The 26,720-nt window shown below is 37.2% G+C and overlaps 1 protein-coding gene across 4 annotated transcripts in view; it reads left to right on the top strand.

Annotated features, from left to right (window-relative positions):
* The window catches only part of LOC116992228 (coiled-coil domain-containing protein 169-like), a 29,402-nt gene extending 3,298 nt beyond the window's left edge, over window positions 1-26,104 (top strand). Inside the window, exons 2-10 of one of the 4 annotated variants that reach the window (XM_033051652.1) lie at window positions 920-1,059; window positions 1,282-1,427; window positions 2,797-2,879; window positions 3,347-3,457; window positions 3,554-3,594; window positions 17,519-17,617; window positions 17,802-17,855; window positions 21,119-21,195; window positions 23,944-26,104. In XM_033051652.1, coding sequence (XP_032907543.1) covers window positions 1,009-1,059; window positions 1,282-1,427; window positions 2,797-2,879; window positions 3,347-3,457; window positions 3,554-3,594; window positions 17,519-17,617; window positions 17,802-17,855; window positions 21,119-21,195; window positions 23,944-24,046 — 765 coding nt within the window. In that variant the 5' untranslated portion in view covers window positions 920-1,008 and the 3' untranslated portion in view covers window positions 24,047-26,104. Of the gene's footprint in view, window positions 1-919; window positions 1,060-1,281; window positions 1,428-2,796; window positions 2,880-3,346; window positions 3,458-3,553; window positions 3,595-13,080; window positions 13,170-17,518; window positions 17,618-17,801; window positions 17,856-21,118; window positions 21,196-23,943 lie in introns of all 4 variants that reach the window. The other 3 variants (XM_033051655.1, XM_033051654.1, XM_033051656.1) reach the window with 3 other exon arrangements.
* Window positions 26,105-26,720: the final 616 nt, after the last annotated feature.

Here is a 26,720-nt window from a genome sequence, read left to right as displayed (position 1 = left end):
AGATTTATAGGCCTTAAATAGTATAATTATGTTTAACGCATGTGAGGTTGCAGGTGAAAAGTCCAATGCAGTCCCTCTAAGCACAGACCAAGTTTCTGGGCAGATAGGCAGCTATAGACAGCTGCATTAAATTCACACTAACAGATAAATGGCATGACCTTCATCTCCTATCACAGTTAGAAATAACTCCAGAAATGCAAAATACTCCAATACGTTAAACCCCAGAAATACTTTCCAAGCCTCTCAAAGTGATTTATTTCTACACATCGTCTCTCAGGGCAGAGATTGCATTTTAGTGAGTATACATTTCCTAAAATAGAGTGGTTTCACCCTGGAAGCATTCTGGGTGCTAGTGGAGTATTAAATGTTTAATAGCAATTATATATTTTTTAAAAACCTGGTTTCTGTTGCCACACGGAAAAAAGACTTTCTGTCAATGTAGCAATTACAGTGTGACACCTGACAACTTACCATTTCTGTATATATATTCATCAGAAGAAAATATAATTAGAATTTGGCTTCCAGTTTTGTTAATGGTGCGGAAAGAATAATAAAATCTAATAAAATAAATTTTGTATGTAGTCTTGGAATGGTAACAAAAATTGAAAACTGGAAACACTAGATTTAAAGAACTCATTCTTCCTGTCTTTTCCTTCTGCATCTGAGCGCTTAGTTAAAATTTCTTTGCAAAGGAAAACAATTTCACTTTGATACAGCTCAGCTCTGGTTACAGCTTTGACCGTTTCTAATTTCCAGTATTATTTCCTTTCAAAAAATCCTATTTTAGCATTCACTGTCATCATAATTTCCTCTTTTCCAAGCTCTGAGAAGCTGATAGAAATCTGCTTTGCAGAAACCTTATCTATTTGTGTTGAAATGGCAGCACAATGTAGTAAGATTTTGTCTTTCTTTTTCCTAGCCATCTGCCTCTTTTATTTGAAGTGGGAGAAACCAGGCAGCAGCAATCAGATTTCCTTTGGTTTTCCTACATTTAAAGCTTTTTCAATCATGTTTCAAGGCTATCTTTGGCTGGATTTCACCTTATCCTTTTTGTCTCTAGTAAGTTACCAGTACTGTCATTATTTTTTGCCATGGTGCCCCCTGTCTAATTTAATGTTGGAAAAGACAAAAAGAGCAATGGAGCAAGGAGGGCTTGGAAGCTCCACCTCTTCCTTGCCATTCAAGATGTCTGTCCTACTGTTCTCCAGTGTGTCTCTTTCACTGGAAAAAAAACTTGTCTTACCTTAAATTACTCTTTCCTATATTTCTTTGCAATTTCAGCTCTTCAGCCCTCCTTATTCCAAGCTTACCCATTCAACTCCCTATGAGCAGTTGGTTTGCTTCTGTGGCTTGCAGTTGAAATCTGTTGTTTCAAGCTGTGAAGAAGAAGTGTCACCAACAGAATGTGAACACAAGGAGTGCAAGAGGTGATGCAATTTCTCAGTAATCAATCTCTGTCATCAAGTTTTGATTTCTCAGAGGTTAGATAATTACTTCTTGAAGAACATTTCTCATGGACATGTTAAAATGAATATCTGTGTTGAAAATTAAAGCTCTCCTCTTCCCTGCCTTAACCCTTCCAATATTACAGCCTAATAATACTGTCTCTTGCATGTTATAATGAGCTAGGCTAAGGTTTCAAAGACACCAGTCATCATATTGGTATTGCAAAGCATTTCCCAAAGGGCCTTTGTAGAGTTTATGTTCTCAGTTCTGGAATATCGCAATTTGGGCTCTGAAAAATTGAGATGTCCAAAAACCATTGACTGTTTTTTTTTAAATGTTGGCCTTCCAAACTTAACTTGAAAGGACAAAACCACAAATTGCCTCTGCATTTTCGTGCATTGTATTTTGTGCACCTATCCTGGTGTACTGTGCCTTCCTGAGACTTCACAGGCAGGAGCATTTCTCCACAGACATCTCCTCAAAAAACCAGACTGTTAGCATGAATATGGTCAATAAATTATCAGTAATGTCCTCTTGATGTGATCAAGACCATAGGGTTCATCACTGTAAGACACTAAACTACCATCTGGCCACTTTGAAGGATGAGAGTCGCCCAGCACTTTGTCGGAAACATACCAGGTGGGTTGTGCTCTTGTCAAAGTCCCCTGCTACCTTCTGCTTCTGGTTAGAACTTCCAAGGCAGAAGGAGCCTGGTTTTCATGGTAGCTTTCTGCTTTCTGGCTGAGCAGTATACAGGGTTAATCAATGGGAAAAAATATATTTTTCTAAAAAATGGTGGCTTCAGCTCCTGTATTTTTTTAACACTCATCTTACTTTAATTACTCACTTTCATTTCTGATAGTCATAAAACATTGTTTGTTTTGATTGGATTTGATATGGGTGCAATTTAGAAAATTACTATTAATCATTGAGCAGTAAATCAAAATGAAGAATTAATTTAGAATTTCAAACAACACATCTCTCAGGCATATTCTTGTTTAAAAAAACCTCATTGGGCATCTCCTTTTAGATAAAAAATCAGGGTCAATGTCCCCTCTACATTTTTAAAATTCTGATGATTGGCTAGAAAATTATTATATTTTAGGATATGTCTATCTTGGGTTTTTGTGGAAGTAATTATATTCACAAAGTAGAAATTCCTCATTGTTTTAAAGGCACTGTATTAACCATAGAGAAAAATATATTTAAGAATGGACAAGATAATGTTACTACATAGGAATGACATTCTGAAAATGTTGATCTATTTTTAAAAAAATTCAATAATATCACTAGTACAAGAACCATTTATTGGCTATTGTAGCAATTTATTGACTTCTTTTAATACCACAGGGAGATGCTTGAATGCTCCATATTTGAGCTGAGAAACACTGTAACAGAACTGGAAAAAAGTCTTAACACTGTTGGAAATGAAGGTAAGTGAATTACAACAGTCTTGCTAATTGATTCAGAAACACAGAAAAATAATTCTTTGGGAAGGACCTACAGGGGTTCAAATTTTTATTTAGAAATTTAAATTTTCACTTTTCAAATGTGACTGTTATAACTGTGGTGCTTCACATGTGAAATTAAGAAATACTACATGTGGCCATGCTAGCTTTTTAAAATTAATTGATTATTAATTAATTAATTTTATTAATTATTAATGAAACTATGAATAGTATGAATTCACAGAGTTGGTTAATATTCTGACCACAGTAAGCCTAGTGAAATTTTTTCCTTGATTTATATTTTCAAGCTCTTTTATATGCAAAGAAGCTTATTATGGGGATTACTAAGTGAAGACTTTCTCTGTTAGTTAAAAGGAACAGTTTTTAAAATTCCTTTTGCTTGAAGTGACATGAACTAATCTGGTAAATATATTAATTCTGTATTTTTTAAGATAATGAATGGAAAACCAGATATGAGACACAAGTAGAATTGAACAAACAGCTGGAAAGGCAAATTAGTATTCTTCGAGATAAGGTGGAGCTTATTCGTGGAAATCCAGCAGGTAGAAATGGATATTCATAACTTTTTAAATAGAATTAGTGATGATTAGATATGTTGAAATTATATCACCAGGTCACATTGTTCTGCTTGTTTGTAGATACACTGTCCACTGTTCGTACCTTTGATAAAATGCCTGTGGTAAGTATTGTGACATTTAGTTGGCTTAACAAATCACAGTCTAGTTGGAAAACTCACATAGTCTCTGTTTTTTCATGAGAAAAAATAGCAGCAGCCTGGTCAAGAAGCCAAAACAATCAGTTCTGATAATGGTTTTTTTTGTTTCATATATGCAATTGCTTATAAAATATAGGATAAAATCCTTAAGTAGAAAGTATGTAAAATGTGAATGTTGGGAAGAGTTATGTAGTGAAATTTTTTCCTGTGTGAAGGCTTTATAATTGAATCTGCAGTAGGCATGCGAGATGGAATAGCTGGACTAGATCTGTGAATAAATGGGAAAACATTACTTTGACCACTCTCACAGTAAAACATGTCGTCAGTTGTGAACAAATGGAATTCCAGCTGTTTCAGTCTTCTTGTCCTGTCACTGGGCACTGTTGAGAAGAGCCTGGCTGCCTCTTCTTCATTCCTTCCCATGACATATTTAAACACATTGATAAGAACCCCTGGGCCTTCTCTTCCCCAGGCTGAACAGTTGCAGATCGCTCAGCCTTTCCTCATCTGTTAGGTGCTTTGGTCTCTTAATCATTTTCATAGTCCCGTGTTGGACTTGCTCCAGGAAGTCCATATCATTCTTGTACTGAAGAGTCAAGGACTGGACCAAGCCCTGCAGATACATCTCACAAGTGCTAAGGATAAGGGTCGGATTACCTTCCTTGACCTGCTGGCAACACCTTCCCTAATGCAGCCCAGGCAGCCACAGGCCACCCTTGCAGCAAGCGTGCATTGATTTCTAAGGGTCACCTTGCTCACTGGGACCCTAAAGTCATCCTCGCCTAGGCTGCTTCCCAGCCAGTCAGCCCCAGAAAATACTGATGCTTAGGATTATTTCTCCCCCAAGGGCAGGACTCCATTTCTAGTCCACATGATTCCTCTCTGCCTATTTGTGCAGCTTCTTGAGGCCCCTCTTCATGGCAGCACTATCCTCTGCTGTATCAGTCAATAATCCCAGTTTTGTATCAACTGTGATAAGCTAGATGAATGGTTGCAGTAACATTTTGCATAATATAGTCACAGGAAAACTTCTTATTTTACTGTAAATTTTTGTATCACTGAAGGAAATACCTGTTTTAATTTTAAAAATTTTATTCCTTAATGCACTCATACTTCATGTCCTTTATTTCAACACACCATAAAATATTTTTTCTGCCATATTGAGAAGAAAATGCCAAGGAAAAAACATCAGCAAATATTATGGACATTTTAAGGTAGTAAATGAAGTAAAAAATCATTGTAGATTCAGACCTGCTTTTTCGTTAGGCTATCATCTGCTGAAATATTTGACAACTTTTCTACTTCTTACCCACTTTTAGAAGTAGGGAAGGTAGATAAAGATGTGATAATGCCTTGTAACATAAGCAGGGATAATAAAGATTACGAAGCAGAGCTCTTGTGATTTTTATTTCTGTTGCTTATGCTTACGGAAGTGTTACCATCTGACTTTTTTTGGTGTTTCAGATTCTAAAGATTAATGGGAGTTTAGTGACCCTAAAGGAGACTGCATGCTCTTTTAGTGGGAAGGATTATTTTCTGCTGTAAACATGGTGTGAATAATTACAGTAATTTCATGATTATAAGCCTCACCGATTATAAACCGCACTTCTGGGTGCCAGCAACTTTTCATTCTTTGTCCATATATAAGCCGCACCTGATTATAAGCCACAATGCAGAGTGTGATAAAAGGTATCTATTCTATCACCATCTGTTGAGGGTGGGGCAGTGATCCTTATCTCAACGGCAGATATTCTGCTAATGGGCCATTCATTAAAACCAGGCAGGGCATTGTTATTTATCTTGTCACACCCCATCCTTCCTCCAGTGAGTCATTTTCTGTTAATGGCCCATTGAGTCCCACTGTGGGACTGATAAAATTATTTCATCCCATTGGAAGTTGCTCCAGCCAGGGGGAAGAGCCCAACATTTCTTACCAAGATAAAAACAGAGGTTTTGGGACACTAAGGGAGCCCCTTTCTCCACTGGACTCCAGAGGAAAACTGGATTTCTCCACATCACCACTTGTCCTGCAGAGGGAAACTGCACCTTGTACAGGGGCACTGCTTCAACTGAATCACATCTGTCACTGCAGGAGCACTGCAGCCACCATTTAATGGGACTGCTACCAACACCCTGACTAACGGGGTGTCAGGTTGTACTCTGACTTTGTCAGGGTTTGGGGTTTGTTTCTTTGTAGTACTGTATTTCTACTTTAATTTGCCTAGAAAAAAAACTGTTATTCCTAATTCCCATATTTTTGCCTGAAAGCCCCTTGATTTCAAAATTATAATAATTTGGAGGGAGGGGGTTTACATTCTCCATTTCAAAGAGAAGCTCCTGCCTTTCTCAGCAGACACCTGTCCTCCAAACTAGAACAGCAACTTTTCGTTCTTTGTCCATATATAAGCCGCACCTGATTATAAGCCGCACTTCGGGTTCGGACCAAAATTTTAGTCAAAGTGGTGCGGCTTATAATCGTGAAATTACTGTAACTGCTTTTTCTGTTCTGATCCATGGCTTTCAAACAGTTGACATTTTTGCCAGTTTTAATGTTGTCCTAGAGACCATGGTGTTTTGTAGGTTGGCAAGTTTCTTTTCTTTAACAGCCAATTAAAAAGAGAACCTTTCCCATTCCACTTTCCTGTTTTACTGAGTTCATCTGAAAATACAACTGGGATTATGTTCAGAGAAAAGTCTTGAAGACAGAACACTGGTCTGGAAAATTTACAGCAGTCTTTGAGCGATGTTGTTCCAGTCACCCTGTGAAGCACAGACTGGTGTGCATTGTTCCAGTATCACAAGTATTTGTTTCCCTCCAATTGCCAGTACTCTGCTAACCAATCCAATTACACCTTGCCAGGCACTCCAGGAGGCATTACCAGCGAGATAATCTCCTTTCCCACCAATCCAGTACATTTCTAATCCCTGTTAAATACTGCATTGCCTCCTCACCAATGAGATGTGGTCCTGAGAGGTTTGATTGCAGTTCCCATGGAAGGAAGAATGCCAGCCCAACTGAAAGGTTCATACTGCCAGAAGGAGTCTGGAAGAGAGCTTGAAGAGTCCTAGGCTCACTTAGTGAAGCCTGGAAAAATCTGGAATCCATGTGCTATGACATGCAGTTTCAAGTCCTTCCTTCATTCTTCCGCCTTAGTTAATAAATCCTCCTGTTTGCTAGCCAGAAAGGAAAGTGCTTTAAGAATCAATGAAATGTTTCATTTTTTCCTTGTTTTGATTTTTGGGAGATGAAAAAACAGAAAAATAGATAGGTATTAAGAGGACCTTTTTTGGTGTTTTTTGATTTTGGTTTGGTTTTTGTTTAAGCCACCAGAAAAGTCAGGGTTTATTTGCACATACTCTTGGAGAATGAAGAGCTGCTTTGTTTTTTATAGACATAATTTTAAAAGATAAAACTGGCAAAAATACACAGATAATTTTTTATGCTGTTCAGACGTTTAGGTTTGTTAAAATTCGTTTGGGGTTTTTGAGAGTTGTTCAGAGAATTAGGGGAGAATATTCAGCTTCTTCACAGATAAGAATAAAGAGCAGATGTAAGTGGTAGAAAAACGAAAAATTTTCAACCAGTCAGTATACATTTGCTCAAAGTAAAAATGCTGAGAGGGGGTATATAAAGAATTTCGTGTGTGTCTGTAAAATCAAAAGTACACTGTGATATTCAGCTTTCAACTTGCAGTTGCATATGAATAGGAAAGATTTCTTCACTGAAAGGCTTGTCAAGCACTGGAACAGGCTGCCCAGGGAAGCAGATGAGTCACCATCCCTGCAGGTATTTAAAAGACACATTGTGGTGCTTGGCAACATGGCTTAGTGGTGGACTTGGCACCGCTGGTTGGACTTGATGATCCCAAAAAGGTTGATTCTGAGGTTTTGTGAAGCTCTGTGGAAAGACTGGCAAGTGGTTCTTTCAGCAAGATGATACAATTTCTAGAACATGGAAACAGTAGAGAGTAGATTTTGTTTTGAGCAACGTATGTAGAAAATTAAATATTATTTTCTGTGTTCCCAATAAACTTGGAATTATAATTAGGATTGTTAGAAGGACCTCTAACAATTCTTAATATACTAAAGAATTTTCCGTTATCTCAAAGATACTAAAGAGATTTAGCTCCCTGAAACTAGTCATTTAAAGTCCTACTATTGTGAAAAAAGGGAGGAAAACATGTCTGTAGAGTAAATCAACCTATGTAGACATAGGTAGCATAAAATATTTTCTTGATATCAAACACTACAGAGAAAAATTTTTAAAAAGAGATTAGTCATCAGGGACCCTGGCAGTCAGCAGACTATAAAAACCTGAATGAAAGAAAAGAATACAAATGCAAATTTTGGAGTGATGAACAAGGAAGCACAGAGGATTTTCTGTGTTGAAAAATTGCAGTAATTGTTGCAGATGGCTAGCACTATTTTTGCTTTAGAATTAGAATTGTACTGGTGAATTATTTCTTTCTATTAAAAACACCCCTACACCATTTATATATACAGTTATCTTTCTGAAGTCCTTATACTGATATGAGATAATGCTTTTTTTTTGATTCAGAAAAATCATGTAGATGTAGCATAGCAATAAATGCAGAACCAACACCTTGAACACAAAAATTCTTACTGCCAGGGTTTAGATAATAATTTTTGTGTACTGAGGGCAGATTCAAAATCACAGTGACAAGCACAAGGGAGTTCCAACAGTGAAAACCGTTTAGTCAGTAATTTCCTATATGTCCCAATCTATAATAAAAATGTCATACAGTACTTCAGAAATAATTACAGAAGAAATGCATTCTCTCCAAAGTATAACAAGATGGGAATTCTGCTTGCTTCTTTTAAGCATGGTGCTTTCCTGTGTTTGCATTTTTTTAATAAAATGAGTTTTAGTAAAATACATGTTCTCTGCTAAGCTAATTTCCCGTATAAACAGAAAGAAAACTATTCCTTTCTCTCTCACCATTTCTGCAAGAACAAGTCCCTAGATAGCAGCTTTAGTATGCAAATACTGAAAAGCGTTACTGCAAAATCAGTTCAGAAGAGCACACTCCTGATAGCATTGCCTTAGCAACGCTCTAGTTAAGATTAGCCCAGGAACCAGAGCTTCTGTGATAAATCGCTATTTTTTCATAATGTCCAGCACCACAGAGGAAAAAAATCTGACATTAAGGGCCAGATACTTGCTTTGCAAAGCTGCCTTTCTATAAGGACACTGTCCATAGAACTAATAGCCTCACGCAACCTTGTCAGTGTTTTTGCTGTCAGTTTTAAACTATAATCAGAACGTGTGGCAGTGTCTCACTGGAGATGTACATGTTTGCAATATGACAGGAAGGGAATCTTGGGTTTGTGAAAACATGCAGTGAAGATTTTGTATTTCAGTAGGCGTTGATAACTGCCTACAGGGAACATCAGCACTTATAATCGCATAGGAAATGGCTACAATTCTCCTAGCAAGTGACTCTTAAATGAACCTCGTTGCTCTTCCTGTTAAGCCATCTATGGAAAGAAGAAATCTGGTATCCTAGCTTTTCATGACACTTGGAAGTGTTTTGGAGAAAGTTCTCCAAGTTTTCTGGTCTGACTACCCTAAGCTGTTATCTTGCCTCCTCACAGACTTCCCCTTCCTACTCCTTTCAGTTGACCTCAAATAAATACTTTGAATACCTCCGAAATACCTTTTTTCTTTTCCTTGCCAAGTTGGTGTTTGTTGTTCCTCCTGGTGGCCTTGCTCAAATCAGGAGATTGTTTTACTCAAATCCCTCTGTGGTGTGCCTAGAGGCAGAATACACTTTGTGTTTCAAGGAAAACAGCCAGAGAAAAATCTTGGAATCAAGTGACATTCCTATGTGTCTGTTCTTAAGAATTCCTTAGCAATTGATGGGGATTCTGGATGACTTCCAGAGAAAATGTGTAAGGAATCCAGCCTTTTTCAGGCCTACTAGGAGAAGATGCTGAGACATTTCTGAATCAGCAATGCCTTGTTCTGTCAATCTGAACCACAGCGCTGGAGGTCTCTGTTTTAACTTCCCCTGCCCAAGTCAGCGCATGACCCCTATGAGCATTGTGTGGAGACCACTGAGATAAGGATTTAGGGAGTGAGCGTCCCACCCCTGTTGCAATGCACTAGAGCAGTTCCACTTCGGGTCTGGATTGGAATCTAAGATTATGCTGACCACAAGGGGGCACTTGGCATTTAGGGAAGTGCAGGGAGCCTTTCCTTGCCTGCTCTGACTCTTTTAAGGATCAAAGCGCATGCTGCATGGAGAAATAGGCTATGCAAATAATTTTTAAGTATAATTCTTTATGCAATGTATGACTCGTGAACTTATTGATAGCAATCTAAAACCAATTTCTGTTTCAGTAAAACAAGATGTATTATTTGGTTTTGTTACTAATGAGTTTAAAATGATATGTTAAAGGATTCAGTTAAGTCACCTGATGAATATCAACTCCTCATGTTGGAGGAAAGAGAGCATAGTTTCTAAATAAAACTTAATTTAATTTAAAATGTCAAGTAGAATGGGTTGCAAAAGGCTTCTTGTGTTGCCTTTTTTTTTTTTTTCATCACAACTGACAGATATATTGCTTCTGTTCTAAATCATGGAGAAAAATTCAAGAGGCAGCAAATTGCCATAAGGATCATTAGTCTACATGAGCAGGGCTATGATGAAAACATGTTTGAGCTGCTTGATGATGCTATGGATTTGTCACCTTGTCTGTTGTGAAAAGATTGTTAGAAATTGTCACCTCTGTTGCCGCTGAGAGTAGGGAAAGGAAAAATCCAGAATGAGAGCAACTTGTGTGGGTGGCCTTAAAATTCACTTGCAGCATCTTTCCATATTTTCATTTTCCTGCAATATTAAGCCAAATATATAACTCCAGTCAAATGAAAATAAAATATTGAGGAAAAAAGAACTGGAGAATTGGTGATCCCTTTGTGAAACTCTGGGCTTTGTAATTTCTGGACACAAGATTAATGTGTCTTTCCTCTGAGAGTGAATCCTGCTAAGCACCACAAAATTCTTTTATATAAAGGAGGTATTCATTTAAAATCTCAGTGTGTCTTATAGCCTTTCACCAGCTTGCTCAGAGTGGTTTGACATGGATGATATATTGAAAACTAAGGATCTTAAATTCAGGTTAAATGCCTTAGTCAGCTTATGTCTTCTTTTCAGGCATAGACTGTCTCCTGCTATTCAAGGCTAAGTAGAAGAACCTTTAAAAAAAAATCAGGATTCAGTTAAACTACTTCTAAAAAGCTTTTCCAGAACTTATCGTAGTGGTTCATCCTGGAGTTTTGTTGACAATTTTTCGTTCTGGGGGAAATCTGCATAGCTGGGAAGCTCTTGCTGGTTCTCTTGAGCTCTCACTGGCCCTTGATTTGTTTTCAGGCTTTTTTTGTGATGTAAGAACTCTGCTACAAGTCGGTGTTAATGTATGCTTTAAGTTCTGTGTTCTGTGAACTTTTGTTTTACAGTATGAAGCACTAAGTTGATTATACAACCATGATCATAGAGAATTTAGTCTGTTTTGGTGAGGTTTCTTTCTGTATGCTTCCCACAGGCTTCAGGAAAGGCAAATCCAGCTCCTAATGATTTGGCTGAGTTGATATGCTGTTGTTTCTCACTTGGCTTGTATTGATGTACAGCAGCTAAAACCTTCAGATATGCAAGGACTCTGCTAGTTCCCCAATAACTGCCTTGAAAGTAAGAGTGGGAGATACCTTACAACCAGTCCTGGCAAAAGTAGACCTTTAGAACCTCTCAAAGGTTTTTTTCCTTTAAAGTTTCTTAGAGTCTCCTTTAAAGTTTCTTAGTGTCTGGTTTTGAAATTGCATTCTATAGTGTTTGGGGACTTGGAGAGGTCTTTTAGTTGAGTAGGAGCATCTATGTAATGAGATTTCCACAAGAACTTCAGTACTGCCATACTGATCTCTGTGTCATCAATTAGGTTCATGGATGCAGGAATAGAAGTTCTCAGGCTGGTTTAGCTGAGTAAGTTTCCTAGGTATTAGCGGTGAGAAAGGCAACTAGATTGGGATTCAAGTGGATTGCATATTAGAGATGGAAAACCAATAGCAAGCTGGTAAGAAAAACACAAGAAGTGTGCCTGAAATCCTGCTTTTGCTCCAGAAATAGATATGACCTTTCAGCCTTTCTCACTTTTTCCATCTCCCTCCATGCAAATATTTGCATTTCTGACTCATTGACAGCCTGGCTTCAAAAATTGTCTCAGCACTGGTTAGGTATGGTGGTGGCAAGGGCATTCTCAGGCTCTTATATATGAGAATGCAAGCTCTTTAGGAAGCAGAGGACTAAAATGTAACTCAAGTAGTTTATTTCTGGGTTAAATTTTAGGTGTTAGATAGAAGAGGCTTTCTCACTCAGGTTATATGTGTAGAGCATTCTTGCCATGATGTGCCCTGTTAGAGGGATGACCACTGGGAAGGTTTGTGTTGAGACTCCATGAAGGCTTTCAGCAGCAAACCAGGCAGCTCAATTCAGCTTGGTCCTATGGGCAATCACAACAGCAGCAGCTCAGATACCACCCAGTTATTTGACAAAAGCAGTTGTGAAGAATGTAAGACATTGCATAGACTGCTTTATTAGCACTAAGACATTAAATTCTGCCTGAAGTGCAATTTCAACTCCAGTCCTACTTTGATTTTGGGCTTCACTTCTCAATCTGTAAATTTTGAGTATTTTAAAGGTTTCTTATTTCATAAGAGATTTGTGATCATAGGTTTATTACAATTTGTGAGGTAGGTTTATTACAATTTATGAGGTAACTGTATACTTTTAGACACGTTATCAACCTATTTCCGTCTGCTTGCTCATCAAAAGCAGTGTACTGCACGGTTTGTTTGCTTGCATTTGGATAACATTCTTGCTCCAGAGCTGAATGAATGCCCAGGCATCTGCAGTGGACCAGCTGCATTGGCAGCAAAAAATAGACAGAGCTTCTGAAAGGACTAATGAAAAAAGATCTAAAAGTAGTTTACTTTTTAAGTGAAAGAACTCAAAGAAATTAGATGAGTACCATCACTGAGGAGATACCAAATTGCTCTGTTGTAACAGCTGCAACAGCAAGTCTTACTGTCTTACATAACACTGATGGACCATCTAGTAAAGAAATAAATAGTGTGTTGTGGATTAACATAGAGCAAATCTGGAGAGCAGCATGAACTTTTGTATTTACTGTATTTCAGCTTACTGTGGTGATACAAAATATGTAGTAGGTGGTACAAAAGATGTTGTACCAAATATGCTGTCACATGGTTATAGTCTTTATAGTGCAGTGAGGTCAAGGAGGCAAAAAAATTTGCTTTCCTATTTCAACAGTGCTGAGGTCTTCTCTGTCTTGTTTAATTTGTAGAGACACTGATGTTGAAATGAAATAGCACATGACCCTAGTGGAATTAAGCCAAATCTTCTCTTTAATCTGCAGCTTACTTTTTCTCCTTGAATTGGCCAACATTGCCTGAATTGACTGTAGGAGCCTTCTGTATTTGGACAAAGATTTCATCTGTGTCCAAGGTACTTCTGCTTTAATTAGGAAAAAAACCTGCAACTACCCCTCAATTCTTTTCTTGTCTCCAGTATGCCAGTTGTAACAGATTAAAGTTAGTAACAGTTCAGTCAGGGGCAAAATACTCTTCAAAGATACAGCTCTTCTGCATCTCTTTTTTTCCTTTTGAATGGTGGGAGGGGTTATTCTCTCTTGCAACATATTTTAAAAGTACCGTGCATTTTGCCATGCTCCTGCAAAATCTTGATTTTAACTGAAATTATTCCTAGGGAAATCTTCATGAAACACAGAATTTTTAAAATTAAGAATAAAATTTGGAGCCAAATAAGTACAATGGTTTGCAGAAAATTATGCAAAAGAATGAAAGTTGTAATAATCTGCAGCTGCTAGAAAAGAGTGGAGACTTAAAACAGGCAGATGAAATTTTTTTTACCAGCAGCAAGCATTCATAAACTCTCTGAGAAATAAACCATATATGGATACTGCCCTTCTAGATCTGAGACTAGCATGATAAATAGGGAAAGAAAATTTGAATTCCCATGGAAAGAGAAGGGGAAAATATTTGGAGAATTGTTATCTTGTTTCAGTGTTTACTGGGAAAATCTGGTAAACAAAGGCCTTGCAAACCATTAAGGTCATGAGAAAAAAATGATTATTAAGGGAATGGTCAAGTAATCAGTATAGAAAGGAAAGGATTTATCTATTTTCACTAAGGAGGTGCTTATGTTAAAAATAAAAAGAAAAAAGTTCTGGAACAGATACTTATTTTACAGTGGACCTGAGCAAACAAATTGAAGACCCTGACTGACCAGGAATGTAATAGCATTGATAGCAAAAACGTGAAGGGATAAGAAGTATTAAAGGTACACACTTGCCAGGAAAGAACAAAACAGATAGATATGGTATGTAGCAGGTGTGAGAGTCTTTGACGATGTTGTCAATTCTTTCTTCATCAACTGTTTGGATTAATTCATCTTGAGGATGGATTGAAAAACAAAGTTTAGTCACAATAGTATTGGGAAGTGATATTGAAATATACATTGAAACAATGTGACTCTCTTAAATATTAGGACACAAATATTTACTTTTCTATATGTAGCTGTTTACCTCTTTGCTAGGTCTTTTAATTCCTACTATAGGCAGTTACATGTCTTATTAATACAGTCAGCTGAGTACAGATTTGTATCTAGATTTATTTGGTTGGCATCTTCAGTGGAATAATTGTGTAAGCAAAGAGTCTTGAAGATGTTTCAGAGCACAGTAACCCATTACTGCTTCAGAAGGATATGTCTTGTGTAACCCATGTGTTGTATCTGCCACACATGAATGTCTTGGACTCCTTAGAGCAACTCAGATGGAACTGAGTTGAGCTCTTTAGCTGCTTAGCTGAATGAATCACTGCACATCACTGATTGTCTTCACTGTGACTCTTAGTAGGGAGGAGTTCAGTTCATTTTTGGACGCTCAAATGTTGATACCCTCACCTCTGACTGAATCCCATTCAGTCAAATATACACATAAATACAATATTTGGATGGATGAATTTGGATATAATATTATTAGACTGCTGACAGAAATTGTATTGTACGTTAGACTTGTAAATAAAGACTAAAAACCAAGTGCTAAGAATGATAAGGCACAAAACTCAATGGATAATTAACACATTTTATCAGAAAATAATAGATAAGAGAGACACAATACTGTTTTATATTTTTAAAATGTACAAGAATATTGCAGAAAAGCCAGTCAAAAAACCTGTCAGATCAAGCGATCATGAATTTATTTACTTTAAATTAAACATGTATATATTGCCTGTGGTTGAAGTAAAGGCACAAACAGTAAAATGCAGGACAAAGGAAAAAATAGCTAATATCAGCAAGTACTTGGAAGAAGAAATGACAACCAAATCCTAAGGAAAACTCAAAGAGCTGGATATGCTCAAAATGAGGGAAATGTGTAATTCGTATCTTAGGATTCTGAAAGTACTGGCTTGTCACATCACTGATCTGATAGCAAGAGGTTCTAATAAACATGTTCTAATAAACATTGTTTGCACTGGAGAAAAGCACTTTGTTATCCAATTTTAAGATAAAGAGAGGAATAGTTGTTGCAAAATGAAATTGAAATATGGATATATTGAAAGGGGCTCATGGCTGGCAAACCTGTTGACATTCTGTAATAAAACAATAGATTTGTTGTCACAAGAAATATAGTAATCTTGTTCACTGTGACCTCTGATAAAGATATCATGTCACATGGGAAGTAACTGATTAATTTTGAGAAAATGAAAATGAGTAGATTTGTTAAATGAGTAAAGAGCTGGCAAATGGAACATGATAGCAGTGATTAGTGGAGGAGTCTGCTGGGAAAGTACAAGCAGAGGTCTTCCAGGACCAGGTTTAGGATAAATCTTAATATTTAATGCATGACCTTGATACACAAAGTAGAATTAGATTGTGATAGCTCTCTCCTGAAACCAATTATATAATATAATTGGGATCTGGATATGATTCAGAAAGACAGTGAAGACTAGATTATTAAAAATGTGAGTAAAATTTAATAGTGTATACCAAAGGATTTAGAAAATAATAAAGAAATTATGTTATTAACTGAGAACTGATACAACTGCAGAGGAGCATCTGGGTATTCTAGTTGATGCCTTGTTTACTGTGAGCCATTATTGTGCAACTATGCAAAAGGAAAATGCAATCCTAAAATGTATATAGGTAGAGAAGTAGAATCACTGACATTGTTCAAGGCAGTGAGATGGTTTTTGGAGTATTGCGTGCTGTAGGCCAGTTCTGTTCTCCAGCTATAAGAATGTTGAGCTCCAGCCTGGTGTATGAAGGGCTTACTAGGATGATTAGATGAAAGGACAGCCTGCTGTGTGAAAGATAATTTTTCCAAGTTCAGGTTAATCATCCTAGTAAAATGAACTTGGAAAAAAGATGCTCATGTCTTCAGTTTATACGTGCTGGGGACAAACACCAGAGAGGTAGAAGAACAATTATCTTAAAATACATTGAAGTACAAGATCAAAAAGGTGTAAACTGACCTTGAATAATCATGTTATCTTGGAAGGGACCTTGAAGACCATTTAATTCCAACCCCCCTGCCATGGACAGGGACACCTTACACTAGATTGTTTTGCTCAGAGTCCCATCCAACCTTGAAGACTTCCAGGGATGGGGCATACACACTTCTTATGATGCAGTCCAGGACACAGTTGGCTTTCTGGGCTCCAGGCCATATTGCCAGATCATGCCAAGGTTTTCATCTACCAACATCCCTAAATTATTCTTCTAAAGAACCCTCTCAATCCATTCTCTGGAAAGGATACACATTCTCCCTAGACTTTCTATTATCACTAATGTGCCTATAGAAGCTTTTCGTGTTTCCCTTGACATCCCTGGCCATGTTGAATTCTGTCAGGGCTAAAGTGATCCCTGACTGTTCAAACAGTCCCTATATTTCTGCCAGGCTACTAGTCTATGTTTCTACCCTCTCTTACCCTCTCTAGACTTCCTTCCTGTGCTTGAATTTGTTCGGGAGCTACTTGTTCATCCACACAGGCCTCCTGGCAGGTTTGCCCAATTCCTCTTTGTTGTAATGCAGAGTTCCTGAAATTGGAGGGTGAAACTGTATGTTAGAGACTTCTGTAATAATGTCTCTACTGAATGGAATGGAAAAAATTATGAATGGGATTATGAAAATTAATTTCCTGTGTTAGAAATAGAGGAACACCTGCTTGGGTGTGTGTTTTGCTTCTATTACACAGAAGCAAAGATTTGGCCAGCACCAGAAACCAAAATGGGCTCTACTGCTGTTACTCATTCCTACTGTAGATGAGGTAGATGGCTGCACACCTAAGAAAGTCTCCCCCACAAAGTACTGCTTTCTACCCAAATTAGTATGAGTTACCTTTGATGTCCCATATAGCTCTTCTACCAGCCCAGCAGCTCTCTCAGCAAGTGGTTTGAAAATGGATGTGCTGCTAGGATGTGAAATCTTCCTACTGAAAAAGAGCCATCAGGAGGAATTTGTTTTATAACAATGGAACAATTCTGACTGGTCACCACAAGGTGACTTAGCCAAGATGCCAGGAGCGGCAGCGTGGAAAACTCTACCTGCATCATTTTAGCATAGTGGAAATATGTAATGCATAGCTGATAATTGTAGCATATAGTTAATTGCTTTTGTCTCTGCATTGTGCCAGCCACAACTATGAAAAGAAATGCACAGGAACCGAAGAGAATGACAAACATCATAATGCTTGAAGAATGAGGACTATGGTGATGACATCTTTATAGAGAATGGAAATAGTTGTAAAACACTGTTTTATTTACCATAACCACAGGGTTCCTTAAAGAAGACTCTTAAACAGCTAGAAGAGGAGAAGAAAAGTCTCCAGAATCAGCTAAAAGACTATGAACTTAGATTGGAACAAGAAGCAAAGGTTTGCAATCCCTCTATCCCTCTAGACTGTAAAAGCTGTTATGTTGTGTGACAGACACTGTATGTGGAACAATTGCACAAAACGTGTCACTGGAAAAAGGCTCTACTGTATATCTGAATCCTCTGTACAATTCAGCTTTTAAAATTTGTGCATAATGGTAGCCTGTATCTTGTTCTGACTGTAGGCTTACCACAAAGTTAATGATGAGCGGCGCATGTACCTCTCAGAGATCTTACAGGTAAGAAACGTGTGACTCAGTAACTTTTAATACTTTCTTGATGTAACAACAGCATCTGTTAATGCCATTAGATCAGGGTGTTTTATCATTTCATTTGTATACCAAAAATCTTACAAAAGCTGCTTTTAAAAAATTTTAAGGCACATAAATTGAAAGATTGTATAGTTTATTTATTATAAATAATTTTTTTGCTTTTGTATCGATTGGAGTTTCAGTGTTTCCTAGCATAGTAGAGTGCTCATAACAGAAAACTGAAGCAATTTTCTGAAGCTTGGCCATCCATTAGTCACAAGACTGCCATGCAGTTGAATAGAACAGGAGTGAATTATCAGCAGTAGTGACACCCACCTTAAGCAGTAATTCCTTCTTTTCATATTTGTCCTTTTTTCTTTTAAAGGCAAACAATCTGACAAGTTAACTTTATAAAACAAGGATAAGACACCTTGTTTTGGTAAAATCGCAGATTACATTTTATTGCTGCAAATTATGTAATATTTGAAATTTTATACTACAAACTGGAAGAACCTATAAAGGAATCCGTGAAGATTTATAGTACTTTTTATTCTAGAAAAGCTCTAAATTCCTAAATAATGTAAAAGGAATACATTACTTTTAGTAATACTTAGTGTGATATTCAAGAATTGCTGCCACTGAGTCCCTTTCATAACTAACTGGGGTAAAAGCCAGTAATTAGCACTGTTTCCATGTGTTTGCACAGTGGGCAACTGATTCCCTCACATGGTTCATTGCTACTTTGGGAAATCTAAAGAATTGCTTAAATGAACTTTCCAGTATGTAACCAAGAAAAAGCCTGGGAAATGCTCTTGATAACTGTTAATATCTTTACATTAGCAGTGAAACTGAGAACTTCTGAAGGAAGAAAGGAAATAAAAGCAGATTTTATTGCTGAACATGCTAGCAAGAGGAGAGCCTATGTTCAGCTCCCTATAAAAACACTTAAATATGTAATATGTGTAAAACACCATTTGAAGTGAGGTATATGCGCTGGCATGTTGCATAGTGAGGCACTGGGGTCTAGGATTTTGGCATCAATACTCAAGGTAGTTAGTGCATTATATTTTTAGGAATTTATTATTTACTTTCATGATTTCTGTATCATATGAGAGCAAAACAGTCATCTTCAGATTAATATTCCCATCTTTTGTTCTCTGAACGTCAAATATACAGTCTAAAGTAGTTGTAGAGGAATCCTCTGTAATCTATGAGGAAAGATTTGTGTCTAATGTGCAAAGTATCATATCTGTTTTAGGTCAAGATGAAATTAATTTCCCCAGGGACTTTTCTGCCCCTCCTCCTGAGCTCTAAGCAGAGCCTAAGTGAGTAGTTTAGATTAAACATCTACATTGTACATGGCTGATCTGAGCTGGGCAGTGACCCCCACATCTTAGCTACTGTATGCAGTTTTGAGCACCTCAGTCTAAGAAGGGCATCAAACTACTTGAGTGTGTCCCAGGGGAGGGTGAACAGTGTGGTCTGGCCTCAAGGGCAAGATTTATGAGGAGCAGCTGAGGTTATTTGGTTGGTTCAGCTGGGATGAGAGAAGGCTGAGGATTGGCCGGATTGCTGAGCAGTGACCTCACCCCGCACTACACCTTCCTCCAGGGGGGCAGAGGAGGGGGATCTCTCCGTGGTGACCAGAGACAGGACAAGAGGAAAGAGAATGAAGCTGCATCAATGCAGATTGAACATTAGGGAAAAGGTCTTCGTTGAAGGGATCACTGGATCGTGATCCCCAGGGAATTGGTTGTAACACCGAACCTGTCAGACTTCAGTGAGCAACTGGAAGATACTCTTTAATTTTAGGCAGTCCTGCAAGGACCAGGAACTTTGAATTGAAGATCCTTATGGGTCCTTTTCAACTCGAGATATTCTATGATTCTGTGGTTTACTGTTGATTTCAAAAGGATCAGTGGTTTATCTGTTCCCCTCAAATCTTCTTCTGCCATGACTTTGATTTGACTTCTATATTATTTTAAATCTGCATATGTATGCCTTCGCTTTTAACAGTTCACTTTAACAACAGAGGCAGAAGTAGACATACATTCAGTACAGATCCTTTCAACTGTATTAAAATATCAATGTTCTGCACACTAATATTGGCTGCTGTTGAGTTAGAAGGATTAACAATTTCCACACCTTGCACAGTAAATATACCACAGGGTGTTGCTATCTCGTGGCAACTATATATCCCAATGACATTCTCTTATTTACAGAGAATGGATATGGTGTTCTTTTAAGCCTTTGTTTTCTCTCGTTGTGTTTGTAATTTTTTTTATAGCTGACAGTAAGAAAAAAATATCATAGAATAGAATTTTTTTACTGGTAGGTATTAAAAAAAATACAGCTATTTTAGGTTTTTCCTCCTTTGTTTTGGATCCCTCCTGAAACCTGCAGCAGAAGCAGAAGACAAAGATGCTTGTGAGAAGTCATTTCTTTTATTTACCTTTTTATTACTGAGTGCTTTTCTGCTTTTTTATATTCAGAATATCTATTTATCTTCTGAGTGCTCTTGATGTTTGTCATGCCTGGTTCATAAGGATGTAGTCAGTTTTAAGTGATAGCTTTAAAATAAATTTAAAAATTCACAGTCTTGAGAATTCATGGTAGAGGTACCAATGGTTTCTGGTGTATTCTTGTTTGCTTTTTTTGTTTTGTTTTCAATCTGGAAAAGCATTGGTTTGGGATTTGGAATCCACAGATCTTAAAGGCACTCTCTGGTGGTGTTCAGAAATCAGTTTGAGAGCCAAGCAAAGAAGAACTATAGCAGTTCTTTTAAAAGGCCGTTCTTTCAGGCCAGATTTTTGCCACAAACTGTTGCAAGCATGATGGAATCTGACTTGCGATTGGGATTTCTTTGCAGAAAAGGCCACGATTATAGATTGCTAGAGCTGGACAGCTGCTTGTACAACAGCAGCTAATTTTTGTTGGGATAGGCCTGGAGTAAACTGTGCCAACAAAAAGAGTGCTATGGATAATAATCATATATAACAGCATTCTGTATTTATATAAATTACAAAAACAGTGAAGGCAACCGTGGCATTGCTCTTGCCTCATATGTCACAGAATCACATCTCCTCTGATAAGATCATACATTATACTGACCATCATCTTTAACACTGAAGTTCCTCAAGTACAAAAATGTCTTGCCTTCAATAACGTAAATCTGTGCTAATCCTATTTACTTCTGTAACTGTGATTGTGGTTAGAATTTAACTTGTTTTGTAAAAATTTGGCTATTGCAGACCTCAGCTAAACTTAAAATTGTTGAAAGGCAAAAAACAGATGCTCTGACTGGCAAGGGAGAAAAACACATACTGAGGTAAATTTCCTTTATATTTCCTGTTTTCTGGTTTCTTATTTTTTGGTAAGTACCATGTTTTGAACGTTGCAACTTTCTGTTCATGATAAATATCAGAGCATAATCCCACTGACAAAGTATTATTCAACATAATTTTTGATACTGCTTTTCAATCAGTTTTATTTAATGCAAATGTTGAAAATACATGTGTATAAATCATTGTATAACAGAGTTCTGTTTATGGCAGATATATGTTAGAAATATAAATTGGTGGTATTGTGTAGACATACCAGCCTTTTCATTCTGTCTAAGCACAGAATCACATGATTTCATAAATTGGAACAGTGGATCTTCATGTTCCAGGAAAGGATATTAGTAGCATATGAATTAATTCAGTACAATATGAATTCAGTTCTATAACTGAAGTTTCTCAATATATAAAAAGCACTGTGTGGGTTTTAAGTGCCCCATATGCCACTGTATCACTTCTGGCCCCAGTGATATTTCACATGGTTCATGTGAAGCAGGTCAGAAAGCTAGAACTAGGAGGATTCACTGCCTCTGCAGTGAGATTAAATATCATCAGCCAGATACTGAGGTTTTGCTGAGGGTTAGCACTGATCTGTGATTATGGTGGGGTTTTTTTCCAAGCTATTTTAGTAGACCATTACTTACCCTGAAATTATATGACAGTGTGTTTCTGTAATTTTTTTTTTTAAATATCAAACAAAAGAAGATCAAGTGAAAAAGAAAATAAAGTGTCCTATAACTGCTGGTCTCAGAAGATGTGTAGTATAACAAAATATCCCTTTTCAATCCATTTTCCCTAAGAGGATTTTTTAAAATTTTTCAATATTCTTTAAACACATGAAGATACGTTTTCATCATTTAAATCGTCCTTAGTATGAAAGGACTTATTTTTCAAATTATTGACTTTTATAACCAGAGACTTAGAACTTTCAGGATCTTTGCTGTCAACATGGGTGTAAGAATGGGGATTTGGCATAGTTTGTATCTTAAGAAAATACTAGAATATAAGTATGCACCTCATGAACATCACAAGGTAACTACAGCCATTGTTATATTATTTCTTTTTAATTATGTTTTGATTAATAGCCTGGGAACTTTTTGTTCAAGCTGACATTAATGAGAAATAATTTCATTTAAGTAAGAGAAGATATGCATGTTTTTGAGAATAATTTGAAAAATTTCTGTCTAGAGTTCTTATCTCACCTCTGTTGCCCTTTCACAAAAGACCTGCCTTGGAATTCAAACCATTCTAACAAATTGCTTTGTGCTTGCTTTAACTATAGGAACAGGTACAGAAAGCCCAACCTGTGTATGAAACCAACACTGAAAATATTTTTGGATAGTAGTTGTGAAACCTAATTGTTGATACATTCAGTTTCCTGGCCATCCAAAACAGAAGCAAGTTCAGCCTTTTGTGCTTTGTACAGGACAAGAGGATAGGCTAGCTGAGACTTAAGAAGAGCATGGATGTCTTGATGGCTGATATCTCTGATGCAATTTGAGCAACCAATTTATTGTCATTCTGACCCTTGCTGTTACACTGAGGCTTATGGTGGGGCTTATTAGCTCAGTTTCAACACTACACTGCTGCAATTACCTGACTTTTAAGTCTGTAAGTTCAGCTGCTTTTGAGTGGAAGAGGTTTTGCTGCCTGCAGAATTCCACATAGGCATTTTTCTCTTTGCTTTGTCCAGCTGTACAGTGATCTGCAGTTTAATCGATTGTGAATAATCATCTGATTTTTATTCAAATAATTGATTATTGAGCACACTGGGACCTTGGATTGTGATCTTCCAACTCTGAGTAGAAGTAGCTCTATATCTGTATGGACACAGTTCTCCTCTCAAGACCAATACTGCTTGTAAGAGCTGGAACAAAGGATGTGTCAATCCCAAGAGGACTAGTGAACACTGGGTTTGACTTCTCTAACTCTTTCCCCACAAATTTGAAACTTGCACAGATACCATTATCGTAGCTTCTATCACATATCTGGGTATCATGACAAATGGTGTGATGTTGTGATATATTTTCCTTCAAAATGCCTTTGCTTGAGAAAGACAATGAAGCTCTGCATATTGTTGTTAGAGTAAGTAAAGTCTTTGCTCTGCATTAATGAACAGAAAGAGAAACAAAGGAACATAGGAGCAGAGAGAATGACCCTCCCAGCTTGGGGAAGCACCATTCTTTCCCTGGGGATTTTTTTTACATTCCCACTGATTTCTTAGAAGATCAAGTTGAAGCTCTCACTGGTTTCATGTAGGTGGTGTATGTATCCATGATGAGTACCACTTCAAAAATCTGCTAGGAGCATCTCCTGCAGGCATTTCTGGTGATCATGAGCTCAAGAGCCTGGCTCTCCAGAGTGAAATGCCTGCAGAGAGCTGTAACTACATCTACCTGAAGTGTTTTCCCCTTTTCTGATGGGAATTCTTAAGCTGATGAAAATGTCTCTGTAGCCAGTTATCATTCTCCTAGTGCCAGTATTTAGTATTCTGTTCATGTTCTTCAAATGACATCACTTAGGTAACAGGAAACATGAGATGAAGATTGAACTTGCAGAATAATTAGATGCTCTGCTAACCTGCGAACCTAGAAATATATTTGTTTTTTTCCTTTCTCAGGTTTATTAATTCACAGTAGCAATCAGATATGCAAATATAGAAAGCATGCACATTTTTAGCAGTTAAAACTTACAGGCAATGTGACATTTGCTGACTAACTTCACCCATTTTATTTCAGAGGAAGACACAGTGTTCCAGGAAACCTGAAGATGGTTAACCCTCAAAAACGATCAATTAAAAAGACTGTAGGAGTGAACCAGCTTCCACAACTAAAGCACTGATTTAATATTGATGCCAAGAACTTCCGGTCACTTTTAAAAATTTTTAATTTGACTGAAAGTTTCTAAATTGAAAATGAAAGTATTTGTGTCTTATTGCAATGAGAGATCCAGATTGGAATGTCTTCTTGGCTGCCTTAGTGTAAGTGTTCCTCTGCCTAATGGAATTGCTCTTCTAGTTGCCATCTTTGTACTGGTGATCTCTGACCCTTTCTATTCTGCTTCACATCAGTGATTCTGAGTGTGAGGGTGTTGGAAGACTTGGAGAATATTTAATGTCTTTATATACTGTGTAGAACCTTGAACTATGCAGCTGTAAAAAACAAACAAGCCTCTAGCATTTTTGACCGAGAAGAAAAAGGCAGAGTGATGTAATCTGAAGTATTATCTAAATACAACTTTTTTTAAAAGCTGGCTTGTCACAGATCCTGTGTTGACTACTACTTTCTCTCTGCATGGTTTAGAAGCATAGCACCATTTCCAGGTGCTTTAGGCACTAGTAATGGATAGAAATGGCATAGAAATTGGGCACTTTTTATTAAGGAATCTTCAGAGCCTCTCCTGTAGAATGGTTGTTTCTTTTGAACACTATATATGTGCTCTAAAGAAACATATATCCTGGTATTGGTATGCTGCTTTTTGGAATTTGAACTCTCAGATGAACTCTTTTGCCCACAGTCTTGGGGTCATAAAAATCTCTATCTTCTTCAGTGGCATTGATCCTTGTATTTTAGGGTCCAAAATAGTGCCAGTCCTAAAAGTCATCTCTTCAGTGAAAGTAGAACTACTTTGTCTTTTCATTCTTAAGCAAGCAATTATTGTTGCAGTTTTATTACCTACATTTTAGTCATTAAATTAAAAAAAAATTTTCAAGTGGCAACAGGAAAAATGTTTTGGTAATGAAGCTTCAGTCCTCTGGGTTGCATCTTAAAAGCTCTTGGAAAGCAAATGTGGTTGCTTGACTGCCCTTTATTATTTTAAGAGCATTCCTAACTCTTTGCAATAAAGTTTTTTGCCTCTTTAAGAGCAGTACTAATAGTTCCTTATTGCTGGCAGCATTGAAGTGACACTGTAATAAAACTCACAGTAGAACACAAACCAGTGGTGTCATTCTAAAATACAGAGACTGAAGACCTGCAGCATGGTACAGCATATTCAGTGTGGAAATCCCATTTTTTTTCTCTTACATAGTATGAAATTCATTACAGGTATTTGTCATGTTACCACGATGCACATGGTATCATTCTTTCATAAGCAAGTTGATCTGCCTGGCTAATTTTTTCCTCACAGCATAGCACAGCTGGTTAGGTTAGCAGTCTTCTGCTTGTGTTTTTCACATGAAAAATTTGCAAATGTTTATTGTGCTGGCATTTGTCAATGCAGTGAAGGATAGGGGAAAAAATCACCATAATGGTTCTATTGGCATAAAAGACAAGGGACATTCGCAGTGGTCAGGAAGATCCAGTTCCTGGATTCATGCAGCAAACATTTCCTACTGCTGTCTCTTAATCAAATATTAGTGCAGTCAAGTCTGATGCATGTAGCACCTCAGAATTATTGGAAACACAGTACAAATATGACAGAACATTTTTTCACAACAAAAGAGTTGGATGCTTCCCTGAAGGATAGTCCTCACTGAGGACTTAAAAAGAGACTTTTTTTTCAAAGACTTAAAAGTGACATTTATTGGTACAGGAATGACCTGAGAGAAGAGCAGACTGTGTCCTATTTAGTCCCAGTTTCACCTTGCCAGGACCAATTTGATCTGATTTGGGATTTGAAATGCAGTAGTATGATAATTAATTGCTAAAACATGTGGTGTTTGACCATTCTAATCGTATGTCCAGCTGTAATCTTTGTTGTGCAAAATGATTATTGTTCTGTACTCATACTCTTTGAATTACTTGGCATTTCATTTTCTTCCTGGTGTTCTGAAAATAAGGATGAACCTTATAATTAAGTTTGATTACTCCAATTTCTTTCCAACAGCAAAAAGAATTTTGGTTTCAAAAGTGTACTGTCTCTTTGGATCTAAATAAAACTTTTACACTTCTAGCTTTCCCAAAGCATGTAGGAATTTTTTTTTTTTTTTTATTTGGTGAGTTTGGGTGAACGAGTGTTTTGAAATTCCTGGATTTATCTTGTGTGGGCTTTTCTTACTGTTGTCCTGTGAAATGTGTTTTTTTGACATTTGCAGCAATGAACAGTTAGATGGCTTTATATAATACCTTCTATATGAATATTTCAGCACATTTAGGATTAATTAATCCTTCAAAGCATGTAGTATGCAGAATTATTTTAGGCCTAGAAGACAGAGTAGAGCTAGCTTTATTTAAAGGAGATATGGGAGTGTAGTGATGTCTGGTTTTCGCCTAATTTCACAGCAGGTGATCTTTTGTAATGCTGGCAACCATTTCAAGAGAAAGTGCCTCTTACGTTTCTGTGCATCACACATGACACTGAAAGAATCTGAAACCAAAAATGGGAAACTGAATTGCTGATAGTTGTGGTCAGTGATTGAATGGAGCTAAACATCAGAGGAAGACAAAATCAGAGGTGAAGGTTTGAATCTGGCCAAACTTCTTCCTTCAGTGTAGAATATACTTGGGATTCCAGATATACTGATTGTAGCATGTAAGTGGCTTTAACTGATGGACTGGGAAATTTGATATCCTAA

The sequence above is a fragment of the Catharus ustulatus genome, chromosome 2 (assembly GCF_009819885.2).
Source record: "Catharus ustulatus isolate bCatUst1 chromosome 2, bCatUst1.pri.v2, whole genome shotgun sequence".
NCBI classification, from domain to species: Eukaryota; Metazoa; Chordata; class Aves; order Passeriformes; family Turdidae; genus Catharus; species Catharus ustulatus.
This window is presented reverse-complemented; position numbering and strand designations above follow the sequence as displayed.